Below are 14,524 nucleotides of genomic sequence, written 5' to 3'. Positions count from 1 at the left end.
TCACCTCACACACTTCACGGTGGTTCTAAAGTTACTGGGCATGAAAAGGTTTAATCACTGGCAAAGCTGCACAGAGTCAACTTGCTGTTAATAAAGGGCACACAGGCCCTGAGGGCCCACATGCAGACGTGTACATTTGTCAGTTCGCCTTGACATACACCCACATGAGTACATGCTCACACAACACACACACACACACACACACACACACACACACACACACACACTTTAGAAGTTAGTTCGCATATTCTATCATTTCCAAAAATCCATGAATATTACCAACTTTAAAAAACATTCACAGCTGCTGAGTGCAGATAAGAAAGCTTTTTTTTTTTTTTTTTAAGAATAATCGTTTTAAGAGCCTACTGAATTTGTTTTAATACAAAGAAGCTTTGATGAAGGTGGTGGACTGTTATTTGACTGTCAGTTCAAGGGTTTTAATGACAAATGATAATTACCTACCGCAGCAATGATGATGGCCAGGCCACTCAGGGAATGACAATTGGAATGTCATTGCTTTTAATAGGCTGTGGAATGAACATGACTTGGTCACTCGTCCATCAGTGGCTAAATGAAATGGCTTTCTGTGACCCGGTTGACATCCCACGCCTGCACTTTCCCCACGTATAAATTCTGTATTTCATTTTATTATCACATACCACCTTCATTAAGGGATTTTTGGTGTGAGCAGATCCACAAAGACTTACCAAGATAACAAGACGAGAAACTCTCTGAAGGCACTTGAGGGTTAATAAGAATGTTGGTAGTAGGAAAGCTCATTAAAGAAAACCTTTCATGATGATTCCCAGGAAGCCCATACAAGCTTACTCATGTGCCTCTGAGAGTGTAACCTTGGTGTGATAGTAAGTGAGTAATAAATCCCATGGCCGGAGGGGCACCGTCTACACTATGTGGATGGTTAGGACAATGACAAGGCTAGCTATGAATCTAAATTGCACTCATTTCGTTTACAACTATAAAATTCATTGGAAAAATATGGCGCTGCACTGCATCAAATAAGATTGATGTTACTCAGGGCTTTAACCATACCTTGCCATATGTCATCTGTCAGATTTTCCTGTGACCATATCACACTACTAAATATAGAGGTTTTTATTTTCATCAGGGTTATAGAGTGTTATATATATTAAATGTTACAGTGCTGTTAATCTTCTGATGATGAGGCAAAAAATAAAAAAAGGCATTTATCAACTTTTGCAGGCCAATGGAGCTAACCTGTCTGTAACGCAGAAAGGTGAGAGGTCAGACAAACAGCTACTCTGTATGACCGCTATTAACCTCTGGTTGACACGGACCCTGCCAGTCTGTTAGACTTCTTGGAAATAAACAAACAATTACATTTGAAAATAATCAGGAAATAAGTCATGTTGACATTGAGTTACCAGGAGAAATTATATTTTAATTATATTTATATTACTCTTTCTCTCTCGCTCTCTCTCTCTCTCTCTCTCTCTCTCTCTATCTCTCTCTCTCTCTCTCTCTCTCTCTCGCTCTCTCCATCTCTCAATCTCTCTCATATTTATTTTATCAAGGCACGTAAGTGGAGCCATGACACCACACAGAGAGAAAGTTAAGTGGAGCAGCACTGAACTCCTAAACTGGTGGATCTCTGTCGCCATCTAACGAATCATGGAGGATTTTAAATAGCAAATGGGTTCTCTATCCTTCAAAACCCAAGGTGTTGTATATTGTTATGTTTTTAAGGTGTATATACAAAACAAAATTTTCACACAGGAAAAATTTGTACTATATTTGTTGAACGTTGGCATGCCCAGTTGTGTTTCTTTTGTTTCCGCCTCGGCGTGCTAGTAACTGAATCAAACGCACCCAAGTGGCAAGGTCACATGGTTGGTCATGAGGAAGTAAACAGTGAAGAAGAAAAAAGATCCAAAGCAACTATTTCCTCAGAATTACGACGTTGTCTGTCAATTTCCTTTGGACTTCTAATTCATATAAAGGTACGTGATGTAGGATGCGATTTGATATTGATTTGGAATGCCTGCATCGTTAAAGCTAATGGAAGTTGCTGTGAGAATAAGCGCTAGCGTTGGCTTGGGGCTGAAGGAAGAAGCTCAACGAGTAAAAAGACATTTACATTACATTACTCATGTTGTTTTTTTATTCATGCACATTAAGTATCGTTTGAACGTAGTCGTTACGTATACATGTACGTACATAAACACACACAAAAAAAACGATGCTTTTGGACATGTTTTGCACAGTTCCAACTGTGGTTTCGTATTTGTTAATCAATACCAAAAATGTTGAGCACCCGTGGAAGACGTGGAAATAGAGATAAGCAAGAAAGAAAGAAAGATAGGTAATTGTTTTTCAATTTCAGTAAGAGCTGCATACAAACTTGTGTACCTGACACAGGTGTGGATTGTCTTGGTCTCCTCCAGCTGCTATGGTGGACTTCTTGGCGGAGAACAACTTGTGCGGCCAGGCCATCCTGAGAATAGTTTCCAGGGGAAATGCTATCATTGCTGAGCTCCTGCGCCTCTCTGACTTCATCCCTCCAGTTTTCAGACTCAAGGACAAGAGTGATCAGCAGAAATATGGAGACATTATCTGTGATTTCAGCTACTTTAAGGTAAGAATTTGTCCAGGGTTTGATTTTGATTGATTCATTCATTCATTTTCTCTGCCGCTTTATCTTCATTAAGGTTGTTGGAAAATTAAAGCCTATCCCAGATAAGAATTTTTTGAGAGCCGGTGTACATCGAGGACTCGTTGACACCAAATCGCTGAACACGTATAGACAAACCGCTTACCCTCACATTCAGACCTATGGACTATTTAAACGTTTCAGTAAACCCGAGATGCATATTTTTGGAATGCCAGAGGAAACTGTAATACATAGTTGTAGAAAACCCATGCGAATATGGTCTGAACATGCTGTCTCCGCACAGGAAGCCTGGAGGTAAGATCCAAACCACCGAATCCTAGAAATGTGAGGCAGATTTGCTAATCCACTGTCCTAGCCATCGTGGAGTCAAGTCAAGTACATGTATAGTGCCAGTTTTGTCCAAAAAAGTTGGCAATTTGCATATACCATGTTACATCATCTCAATTTACTCACACTTTTACTGACTCTGTGTGGAATCATGGCCTGATTCATTGAACACAAAGCTGTTCCTCTGTGAATGGCAGCGTGTGGGTACACAGGTTTATTGTAACTTCGGCCATCTAATGTAAGAGCATTTCATTTTCTCTGCCTGTCACTGTATAGTGCAGGCATAGAAATAGATAGTTGAACAAAGATATATTTGCAATTAATAAATTATAATTTTCTGACAAAATGTAATTATTTCTCAAGGGACGCCTGATTATTTCTTATGGCACGTTGGTTGAGAATCACTGGTGCTGACCATTAACTACAAAAAATAATGTTATGGGGATCAGCACTTTAAATGTAATTTTTACTACTAAATTATTTAAAGCAGATATTTAGGAATTTCTGTTGTTGGCTGCATCTCTAGAAGTAAAGGCACCTATTAGTGTTTTTAAATAATTCTTTGTCAGGAAAACATCTAAAGCTTGAATAAGAGAGGAAGGCCTTTTGGAGTCATTTGTGGACCAAAAGAAGTTAGGCGTTGGCTGACATTTTTGTTGTGCCTCAAAATTGTAACAACTACCAGAATTACAAAATACTGAGTCAAATAACGTTTGCATAAAGTTGGTGCATTTTTGTGCATGATTCACAAACTTCATAATCGTTCTTATTTAATACTCTTTGCAACGTTTGTGCTGATTCTCTCTTCTTTCTTGCACCTGCAAACACTAACGGTTTCCTAGGGCCCAGAGTATTATGAGGGAAAGCTGGAGGCCAAAGCTGAGCTTCAGGATCTGGATGAAGAGTTTCGAGAAAACAACATTGAGATTCTTTCAAGATTCTATTTAGCTTTTGAGAGCGTCCACAAATACATAGTAGATTTAAATAGGTAAGACATGACTGTGGTCACAATGACTGGGAATTTTGGGTACATGTTTGACAAGGTTTGAAACTAGATGTTGCCGATGATGCTTATGTCTTGTATACCTTCTCTCTAGATACTTGGATGACCTATATGAAGGTGTTTATATTCAGCAGACTCTTGAGACTGTGCTTCTAAATGAAGATGGAAAACAGCTACTGGTAAGTGACATAATGTGAATAAATCAGTTATAAAAAGCTCTTGATATTTCTTAATACTGGGTTCATCTGGAAGCCATTGTTCTTTGTCACAGATGCAAGAACTCGTTTGCATCTATAGCACTTAGAACTATTTGGAAAGACACTACAGACGAAAACCTGAAGTATGTTTTCACTTCTAGTGTGAGGCGCTTTACCTGTATGGTGTTATGTTGCTCGTTATCGACCAAAAAATTGAAGGGGATGTCCGAGAAAGGATGCTCGTTTCATACTACAGATACAGGTAGATATAAGACTCACATCCATGCACTTGAAAATAAAAACACAATTCTTCTAATGACTCAAGTTACACACAAATGTCACACCCTGCTGGGAGCAGAATGCATTTATTTTAATTAATATGTGCTTAATATTTACACTGCTTCCTTAATTATCTGAATTAGAATATAATTGCATACATTTTATGCATGATGAACATGTCTATTAATATTAATAAGAGCTTTTTAAAAAAAACGTTTCCTTCAGTGCCGCAAGGTCTTCAGCCGACTCCAACATGGATGATATCTGCAAGCTTCTGCGCAGTACCGGATTCTCCAGCCAGCCTGGTGCCCGACGGCCAGCCAACTACCCAGAGAGCTACTTCCTGAGAGTTCCGATCAGTGCCACATTCATTAGCATGGTTATTGGGAGGCTGCGCTCCGACGATATCTACAACCAAGTAAGAAACACTTACCTTAGAAGGGTTCTTTCGCAGTTCCAGTCATTTTTACTATGATATTGGTGCTTAACTTTGAATAATTGTAATTTTCTATTGTGAGGATTGCAAACAAACAAACAAATATACAAACAAAAATGAACTTCTCCACTCGTCCCGCCCATCACGTCTTTGCCCTGTTGCCCTCTGACAGAAGCTACGGGTCCATATACATTGTATTATTTAAATTTCCATTGTTTTATTCCTTGAAACCTCATCTGTAGTTGTTCTCCAATATCGTTGTTTCTGACTATAATGGGAGTAGTCTATGACTACAAATGTTCCTTCTGCTTTCAAGGTGTCTGCCTACCCTCTACCAGAGCATCGCAGTACTGCGCTGGCTAATCAGGCTGCCATGCTGTACATCTGCCTTTACTTCAGCCCCTCCATACTGCAAACCCAGCAAGCAAAGATGAGAGAGATTGTGGACAAGTATTTTCCTGACAACTGGGTATGCCCCTCTCTGGGCATTTTTGTGTTTTTTTTTCATAGTGGACACTGGAAATTCCTGTCACGATCATGAGTGCAGTATCATATTCTTTCTACTTTCATTGTGTCACTTTTGCTGTTGCATGGAAATATTTTCATCTTGTTGAACCACAGGTTATCAGTATCTACATGGGGACCACAGTGAATCTGGTGGAGGCCTGGGACCCATACAAAGCTGCAAAAACAGCTCTTAACTATACTCTAGACACCGCTAACATCAAAGAACAGGTACAATCACATTGCATTGTTGTTGACTATTGAAATGTACAATATATATTTTAGCATAAAGGTGTTGGATAAATGAGCTTTGTACATCAGATGAATGAGATAAGTTTTGTGTATAGGCAACCCGTTATGCCACTAGCATGGAGACACTTCGGTCTCAGGTGCGGCAACTGCTGAAGGAAGGTTTCCTCAGAGAAGAGATCATCCTGGACAACATTCCAAAATTGCTTAACTCTCTGAGGGATTGCAATGTTGCTATTCGCTGGCTAATGCTGCATTCTGCCGAGTCAGGTGAGACCAATAGCATGCGTCAAGCCATCTTTAGATATTTTTGTCATATACTGTAGACAGAGAATTAATCAGTAGAAGTCAATGTCGCCTCTTGGGGCCATCATTCCAAGTGCTTTGAATATTTTAAAATGTCACCTAAATTAAAGCAAGATATTTGTTTCTGTAAAAGTGTAATATTTATATACAGATGACATGAATGTGTTGATGTTTGACAGCCTATGACCCAAACAATAAGAAACTACGTCAGATCAAAGACCAAGTTTTCAATGACTCAAAGTACAACGCCAAGATCCTCTTTCAGCTCCTCCTCGATACAGCACAGCTTGAATTTACACTCAAGGAGGTCAGCATTTATTAAGTGTTTCTTAAAGGCAAAGATAATCCCGCCAAAGTGGTTAGGTTAATGTTGAATTTCTCTGTGTTGCATATTTGTGTCACTTCATTTTTATACATCAATTTATATTGCATCTAAGGGGATAAAATATTAAAATTTGGGGTATTGAGGAGGGGGTTGAGGTTTATGCTGTTGAAGTGCTGTTGTTGCAAACATTATGGCCTTTAAATAGGATATTAAATTGTGAGCTCCCTTCTATTATGTCACATGTGTAGTCCCAGAGTAACGGAAGGGAATGAAGGTAGGACACATTTTCGAGCTATCCACACAATTTGTTTCCTGCTCAGTGTGACCCCAATGTTATTAACTCACTGTAGGCTAGCATATGACGAGCTATTCAGTCATTAGAAGATGACTCAAATGGAATCTTTTCATTATATAGCTCATTTGACTAATCCTTTCTCATCAACTTCACATCTGTGTTGGCCCTCCTCCAGATGTTCAAGCAGATGCTATCAGAGAAGCAGATCAAATGGGAGAGCTATAAGAAGGAGGGATCAGAGAGAATGACTGAGCTGGCTGAAGTCTTCTCTGGTGTTAAACCACTCACCCGAGTGGAAAAGAACGGTGAGTTAGGTTGGCGAGGATGTGCAGGAATTTCAGTGTGCTACATTTTCTTATAAGGATTATTGCACCCATGGCACATGAACACAAGCAGGATTTCTAATACTTTGGGAAGAATCTAATGGCATTTTATAAAATAAATAAATAAATAACAACAGATAACACACATTAGTTTAATTTAGTAATCTAATGACTAATGTCCATCACAGAAAACCTTCAAGCTTGGTTCAGAGAAATCTCAAAACAGATTGAATCTTTGAACTATGAGGACTCTACAGCCGCTGGTCGGAAGACAGTCCAACTCATACAGGCTCTTATTGAGGTGAGGAAGATGATGTATTTGAGGAGAAACTCCAAAGTACAATCATTCAACATTATGTTCCATTGTGTTACCTTTGTAACATTGTGAATTGTTATATTTTGAATTGAACTGACCCATATTAGCATGGTGGTCGGGTCAGGTCTTCCTTTGTGGAGTCTGCATGATCTGCTCATGGTTGTATGGGATTTCTTTCAGTCCTCTGGCTCCCTATCATGTTCCCAAAACATGCATTTAAAAAAAGCTTGAAAATGTTTGAAGGATAAAGATTTTATCCAAACTTACCATGTTAGTCAGAGTGACATTGTTCAGATACAGCACTCATCAAATGTGAGTTGCTTTCAAGAGGTTAGAGGAATTATTGTGTTTCTTCGTTCCAAATCCTTTGCCAAAGGGAAACGGCTTGACAAAACAATGCAGGGTCCCCTGCAAAGTCGGTGTTCTATAAATACAGGAATCAGCTACAGTATAAAATTAAAAGTGACCAGTAGACAGACCTCTTTGGATATGCTAACAAGATATTTTGATTTGTTTGAAACTAATACAGGCTGGCCAACAGTTTAGTCAGTGGATGAAGTGCATCTAGGGAAACTGCGTAAATGGGAATGTACAGTTGAACCCAAATGTTTACATACACTGTGCAAAAACCCACATTTCATTTTTTGGCCTCACTGTCTAAAGTCAAATCAGAGTCAACCTCTTTTGTGTCATGTCTGTCAGGATAATCCAAATGGTTTAATTTTGTTAAATATGGTCTCATTGGTCGATGTCGTGCCGGGAACCAATCACGCGCCATGTGACTTTCGCAATATGCGTATCTGGCTGTAATTTTATTTTTGATTAATAAAAACACTGTAGCTCCAAAAAGTGAACCGCGAAGTAGCGAGGGAACCCTGTATTCTGTAAATACACCAACCAAACTGTTACATGTTAAAAAAATACATGATTTCCCGCTCGCTTCTCAGGTTCAGGAGTTCCACCAGTTAGAGTCTAACCTACAGGTCTGTCAGTTCCTGGCAGACACTAGAAGGTTCCTCCACCAAATGATCCGTACTATCAATATCAAGGAAGAGGTCCTCATCACAATGCAGATAGTGGGAGACTTGTCATATGCTTGGCAGATCATTGACAGGTAGGCACTCTTAAAAACGTGAGGAAGAAAAATTATGCAACAGTGAGTGACAAGTCACATATTTATCAACCTTGTATTTCTTGTTTGAAACTTCATTTCTTTATGTTTGAACACAATTAGGACAATGACACACACATCATTTGTGATAGTCCTCTCCAAAAACATTTTTTTCCCTTTAGGGCAATTTTTTTCATCCTCTTATTTTGTTTAAACAAAATTTAATGTTTGACACTGTCTTTATCATTTTAAGATAATTGTCGTGATATCGTGTGTAATGATTGTAACATTCATCTCATCCCTACTTTGCTAAACAAAAGTTAAAAGCTTGAATGCAAATATACAGTGCTAGAATGGCACCTAATTTTTATCCGCTACGACCCATTGATTCATTGGTCTGCAGGTAGCACACAATGTAGACGCTGTGTGTGTTCTTGTTTTTGTTTGTCATGCAAAGTAGATTTCAGGTTTCTTTTCCTCTCACATATTTTGCTCTCTGACTCATGTTTTACCCTGCAGCTTCACATCCATTATGCAGGAGAGCATTCGTGTAAACTCATCCATGGTCACAAAACTGCGAGCTACTTTTCTGAAGGTGAGCCCAATTTTCCCTTGTCTGCATGGATAACTAGGATTTGGTGACACTTCCCAACCATGATATTAAATCCAAAATGTGTGTGTTTGTGAGACTAGCTTGCCTCTGCTTTGGATCTCCCATTGCTGCGTATCAACCAAGTGAACAGCGCTGACCTGCTGAGTGTTTCGCAGTTCTACTCGGGAGAATTGGTGGCTTATGTCAGAAAGGTGAATATATTGTTTTCAACATTTGAATAATAACATAACTCTGCAACTCTTTGTATTTTATTTTGTGGTTGTTGATCGTTGTTATTTCCTTTGTTTTTGCAGGTACTTCAGATCATTCCAGAGAGCATGTTTACCTCTTTGGCCAAGATCATTAAACTTCAGATCCATGATATCATTGAGGTGCCCACGCGGCTGGACAAGGACAAACTGAAGGACTACTCCCAACTGGGGGCGCGCTATGAAGTACAAAAGCTTATTAGTTTGTTATGGTCTCACACAGATCACATCAACCATGTAAAATCGAAAGCTGAATTGTGCAAAAAGGCTTGAAGATGTTTTCATGTGGAACATTGAATGTGATTACAGTCCTGCTCTTATAGGAGCAATTTTCGCCACCCCCACTTTTCTGCTTTTACTGTGAAAAATAAATGACAACCTTTAGTTTGTACAAGGAGAGCCTTTTTTACATAATAGTGAGTCCTTTACAAATATTGACTTGCTGATATTAACACAGATTCAAACACTATTATGAATGGAAATATTTAGAATTTTTCTGGGAAAAGGTAGGCAGTAGCATGTGTACAACAAAACCCCCACATTTGTTCCAAATTGCAATCCTCACAAATTTCATAATATTTTAGCATTAGCATGAGTTATCTTTGTACTTTAATGTCACCACTACAGGTGGCTAATCTCACCCACGACATCTCCATTTTTACTGAAGGGATCTTGATGATGAAGACCACTTTAGTTGGAATTATCAAGGTGATTGCTTGTTATTGCATGGTGTAGAAAAATGACCTAATTTTAAAATGTGACCTTCTTAGCCATACTTCTTTGATATGTTGTGAGAGTGAGCTGTTCGATGTGACGTTTTAGGTGGATCCCAAGCAACTTCTGGAGGATGGCATCAGGAAGGAGCTGGTGAAAAGGGTCGCTTATGCTCTTCACAAAGGACTGATTTTCAATCCCAAGGCTAAGGTTAGGCATCACGTCTATTCTATCGTATTAATATGAATATGTTGACATTGATTGTGGATTCTCAATTATTCCAGCCTAGTGAGTTGATGCCCAAGTTAAAAGACATGGCAGCCACCATGGACGGGTTCTACAGGTCGTTTGAGTACATTCAGGACTATGTTAGTATATATGGCCTTAAAATTTGGCAGGAGGAAGTGTCCCGAATCATCAATTACAACGTAGAGCAAGAATGCAACAGTTTCCTCAGGACTAAGGTTGGATTCAGTAATTCAGTAATGCCAGATCAACACTACTTTTCATTGTTTTATTGTTCATTACCTTTCTTGATCCTGATCAGATCCAGGACTGGCAGAGTGTTTACCAGTCCACTCACATCCCCATCCCTAAGTTTCCATCTGTAGATGAGTCTGCCACCTTCATTGGACGTCTTTGCAGAGAGATTCTCCGAATCACAGATCCCAAGTATGGATGTATTGAACATAAAAACTAGAGACAATTTTTAAATACTAAGTAAAATCCTGCAGTGAATTTTGGATCTGTTTTATAGGGTAACATGCTACATTGACCAGCTGAACACCTGGTATGATCTGAAGAGCCACCAGGAAGTGACCAACAACAGACTGTTCTCAGAGATCCAGAACTCCTTAGGTACATTTGGTCTCAACGGCCTGGACCGGTTGCTGTGTTTTATGATTGTCAAGGAGCTGCAGGTAATGAGCTTCCAGACAGCAGTTACCCTACAGAAAAAAATTATACATCATATGTTCATCCTAGCATATAGTATTTGGGCCTTAAAATGTACATCTTTCTATCTAGAATTTTCTGATAATGATTCAGAAGAACATTCTGAAGGATAAAGCTACTCTAGAGGTATTTAAATCCATGTTGGGTGCGGTCACTCCAATACAGGGCATTGTGGGTAGGTAGATATTGAAGACAATTTCATGGATATTTCCTGTGAACCTGTAGCTGAACATACATTATATAATTTCTCTTTTGATAGCTAATGCCAGCAAAGTATATGCTGGTGCTGTAGCCAAAACCCCCAAAATATGGGGGCCATATTTGGAGACCATCATGAAGGTACGACGTAATAATTTTTGCAAATAATGAGCATAGATATGGTTCGTTTATTGTATGTTTGTTTACTGTGTAACCTAATAATGAATGTTCGCTGTAGGTTGGTCAAATGCAAATTCTTCGTCAGCAAATTGCCAATGAGTTGAACTACTCCTGCAAGTTTGACTCTAAACACCTGGCGGCTGCCCTCGAAAACCTCAACAAGTCAGTCCAGTGGACACTTTTCACCAATACAGCATACGTGCACTGCAAAAAACTCAAATCTTAATTATTCACTTTATCTTACTTACTTTAAAAAAATCTCGTTGTACTTGTTTGAAGTTGTGACGTTTTTTAACCTCAATTTTCAGCAAGAACAAAAAATTGTTTTAAGATACCAGACCTTATTTTAAGAAACATCCAACCATCCATGCATTTTCCAAACTGCTTAACCTCACTTGGGTTGCGTGTTTGCAGGGCACCAATCTCAGCTGAATCTGGGTGAGAAGGTACACCCTGAACTGGTCACCACCCAATCACAGGACACATGTAAAAAAACCAATCATTTGCATTCACAGATAATTTTAGGTCTCTATTTAACCTACCATGCATGTTTTGGGAATATGGAAGGAAACTGGAGAGACGTGAGAAAACCCACGCAAGCACGAGGAGAACATGCAAACTCCACAAAGGGGGGCAGGATTCAAACCTGGAACATCACAACTGTGGGGAAGATTTTGAGAATCTGTTTTAAGAATCATAAGTCAGTTCATACTAGTTTCATTGGCAGATTTTTTACCTGAAACAAGAGAGTTTGTTGTGAGGATAAGCGTCTCAAAATGGAAATGTATGAGTATGAATTTAATTGAGATTCTTAAAGTAAGATTTTGTCTTGAAACAAGTCTTTTTGTCTTACTGAAAATTCAGGGGGAAAACCCAACTCCTAACATCCACTGTGAGAGGCCTTTACTTGAAATAAGATAAATTCATGTGCTAAGATTTTGTGTTTTTGCATTGTGAGGCTGTTATTTCTTCTGGTATTTGTGACTGTAATACTTCTAACTTAAACTTACATTTTAGTTTTGTTCCTCAGTGTTCTTTTGTCTTTTTGATCCTTTTAAGGTCACTGTTAGCAGACATTGAAGCTCACTACCAGGATCCTTCGCTGCCCTACCCAAAAGAGGACAACACTCTTTTGTATGAGATTGCTGCCTATTTGGAGGCTGCTGGTATTCACAACCCACTTAATAAGGTGATTGATATAAGTGTGATTTTGCATTGTTATCATCCCACAATTGACCTCAATTCAAATTGTGAATGGTTTGACTTCGACATTTGTGGTGTTCACAGATCTACATCACCACCAAGCGCCTCCCTTTTTTCCCCATTATCAACTTCCTGTTTATTATTGCACATTTGCCTAAGCTTCAGTACAGCAGAAACCAAGGTAGGTTCCCACCTATTTCCCTGAATAAAAATACCTGTCAGTCATCCATCCATCCATTCATTTTCTGAGCCGCTTCTCCTCACAAGGGTTGCAGGACTGCCGGATTCTGTCCCAGCTATCTTCTGGCAGGAGGCTGAGTACACTATCAACTGGTTGCCAGCCAATCGCAGGGCACATAGAAATGAACAACCATTTTCACTCACGTTTGCACATAAGGGAAATTTAGAGTCTCCAATTAATGATCTATCAGTCAGTTTATGAAATTATGAATGATACATTTTGCACATGCCATTTTCCTTCACAATTCAAGAGGGCAGAATGCAATTTTATCTTATTTGTAATGTGAAGTATTTCTGAAAAAAAAAATTGAACATTTTACTTTTGAGGTGATAATGTGCTTTTTCATTTTAATAAAGTTTTTACTGTGAGTAACTACTTTAGAAAATGATTACTGGAGTATGACTGCTCTGACACGTAACTGTAATATGTTGTACAGGAATGACTTGCAGGAAGTCCACCGACCCTGTTGACTGGCCTCCTTTAGTTCTTGGGCTGCTTACACTTCTCAAGCAGTTTCACTCCAGATACACGCACCAGTTTTTGGCTCTCATTGGTCAGTTCATCCGCTCTATCATGGAACAGTGTACAAGGTAACTAGGCAGACAAATGATACTTGTTTATCTTAAAATCATATATTTTTTCAATAAACATTTTCTTGATGCAAACACAAATTGAAAATACATTTACGGTAGCTAGGATCGTCATGAGCTCTCTCACCTTGGTCCTTATTTTCCCCAATTAAAGTCAAAAGATCCCTGATATGCCGTCCGATGTGGTAGGAGCGCTCATGTTACTGGAAGACTATGTGAAATATACGAAATTGTCACGCAAGGTAGGTAACCCTCAAACTTTGACAATGAAACAGATGCTCTTATTTTGCTGTAATTGTATCTCTATTTTTGTTCCTGTCTTCTAAAGGTGGCTGAAGCCCATGTCCCTAGTTTCATTTTTGCTGAATTCAGAACTATACTGTGAAGATGCAGAAGAAGCAACCAGGCAGAAAAAACACTTTTGCCTTTTGTATGCATTTGATTGTTTAGATCAGTGTGTTTAAGCACATGCAACATTGTATTTTGTACATAGATTAATTTAGAATTCTAACAATATTTTACCATTTTGTAATACTGCACGTAGTAATAAACATTGTTCAATTATTGTTTGAATAGAAAATGTTATGGAAAATAAAAAACATTAAGTGCTTGTATACAAATACCAGTAGTTGGGGCTCCAGAGTATCTGTCCGTCTATCAAGTGTACATTCAAACAACCAGGTAGATATTTTGGTATCTGCCCATTTCTAAACATGTATCAGTGAGGGAGATTTTCTGCACAGTAACCACCCCCACACTGATTTTCTTAGGACTTAGAAGCTAAGGTAGCTAAAGATTGACAAACACTTTGTGTGCTAAACAGAAGTTGAATGCATAGATTAGTGTTTGCTTCGCTGAGTGACACACGGGATTGTTCGGTAAAATTTTCTCCATGGTGAGCTCAGATATGTGTTTGGCAATGAACTGTATGGACACTTGCGTCCACCTATATGCTTTGAAACTTTAGATTTGTGTCTCTTGGGGGAAACAACCCTCGGGGCATTATGGTAATGAAACAGCTACTCTCAATTGGCTTTGCAGTATGTATGGTGGGATGAGGTCTGATTAACTTCCATCACATAGGCAACCCTCTGAGACGGGGTAATTTCAGCAACACCAAAATGGAGGGTGTGTAAAGTGTATTGTCTTTAACACCCTGCCCCCATTGTATACTGAATTAGATATTTTGGGACCTAGTAGCTCACTTGTCAGGACATTGAAACTGGTGAGTTACAGTCTGAGTCCTGTTGCAGAGAAAAATG

The 14,524-nt window shown here is 38.9% G+C and overlaps 1 protein-coding gene across 2 annotated transcripts; it reads left to right on the top strand.

Moving 5' to 3' along the window:
• The first annotated feature begins 1,819 nt into the window (after positions 1 to 1,819).
• washc5 (WASH complex subunit 5) lies at positions 1,820 to 13,876 on the top strand. Of its 2 annotated transcripts, none has more exons than XM_061820904.1 (29): positions 1,820 to 1,979; positions 2,424 to 2,614; positions 3,820 to 3,965; positions 4,075 to 4,159; positions 4,339 to 4,439; positions 4,682 to 4,874; positions 5,209 to 5,361; positions 5,514 to 5,627; positions 5,744 to 5,915; positions 6,131 to 6,258; positions 6,747 to 6,876; positions 7,083 to 7,195; positions 8,158 to 8,324; positions 8,841 to 8,916; positions 9,015 to 9,125; positions 9,228 to 9,368; positions 9,810 to 9,890; positions 10,005 to 10,106; positions 10,181 to 10,360; positions 10,444 to 10,568; positions 10,654 to 10,816; positions 10,923 to 11,025; positions 11,110 to 11,189; positions 11,287 to 11,390; positions 12,288 to 12,417; positions 12,516 to 12,612; positions 13,109 to 13,262; positions 13,417 to 13,504; positions 13,591 to 13,876. In XM_061820904.1, the coding sequence occupies exons 2-29, from the start codon at positions 2,429 to 2,431 to the stop codon at positions 13,645 to 13,647; spliced, it is 3,480 nt and encodes a 1,159-aa protein (XP_061676888.1). In that variant the 5' UTR covers positions 1,820 to 1,979; positions 2,424 to 2,428; the 3' UTR covers positions 13,648 to 13,876. The 2 variants fall into 2 exon arrangements, with proteins under 2 accessions (XP_061676888.1, XP_061676887.1); XM_061820903.1 differs by having other exon boundaries at positions 1,823 to 1,979; positions 2,398 to 2,614.
• The last annotated feature ends 648 nt before the right edge of the window (positions 13,877 to 14,524 follow it).

Source organism: Syngnathoides biaculeatus, chromosome 5 (genome assembly GCF_019802595.1).
Source record: "Syngnathoides biaculeatus isolate LvHL_M chromosome 5, ASM1980259v1, whole genome shotgun sequence".
In the NCBI taxonomy this organism is placed as follows: Eukaryota; Metazoa; Chordata; class Actinopteri; order Syngnathiformes; family Syngnathidae; genus Syngnathoides; species Syngnathoides biaculeatus.
The sequence above is the reverse complement of the archived record's forward strand: the minus strand, read 5'-3'. Positions and strand labels throughout refer to the sequence as shown.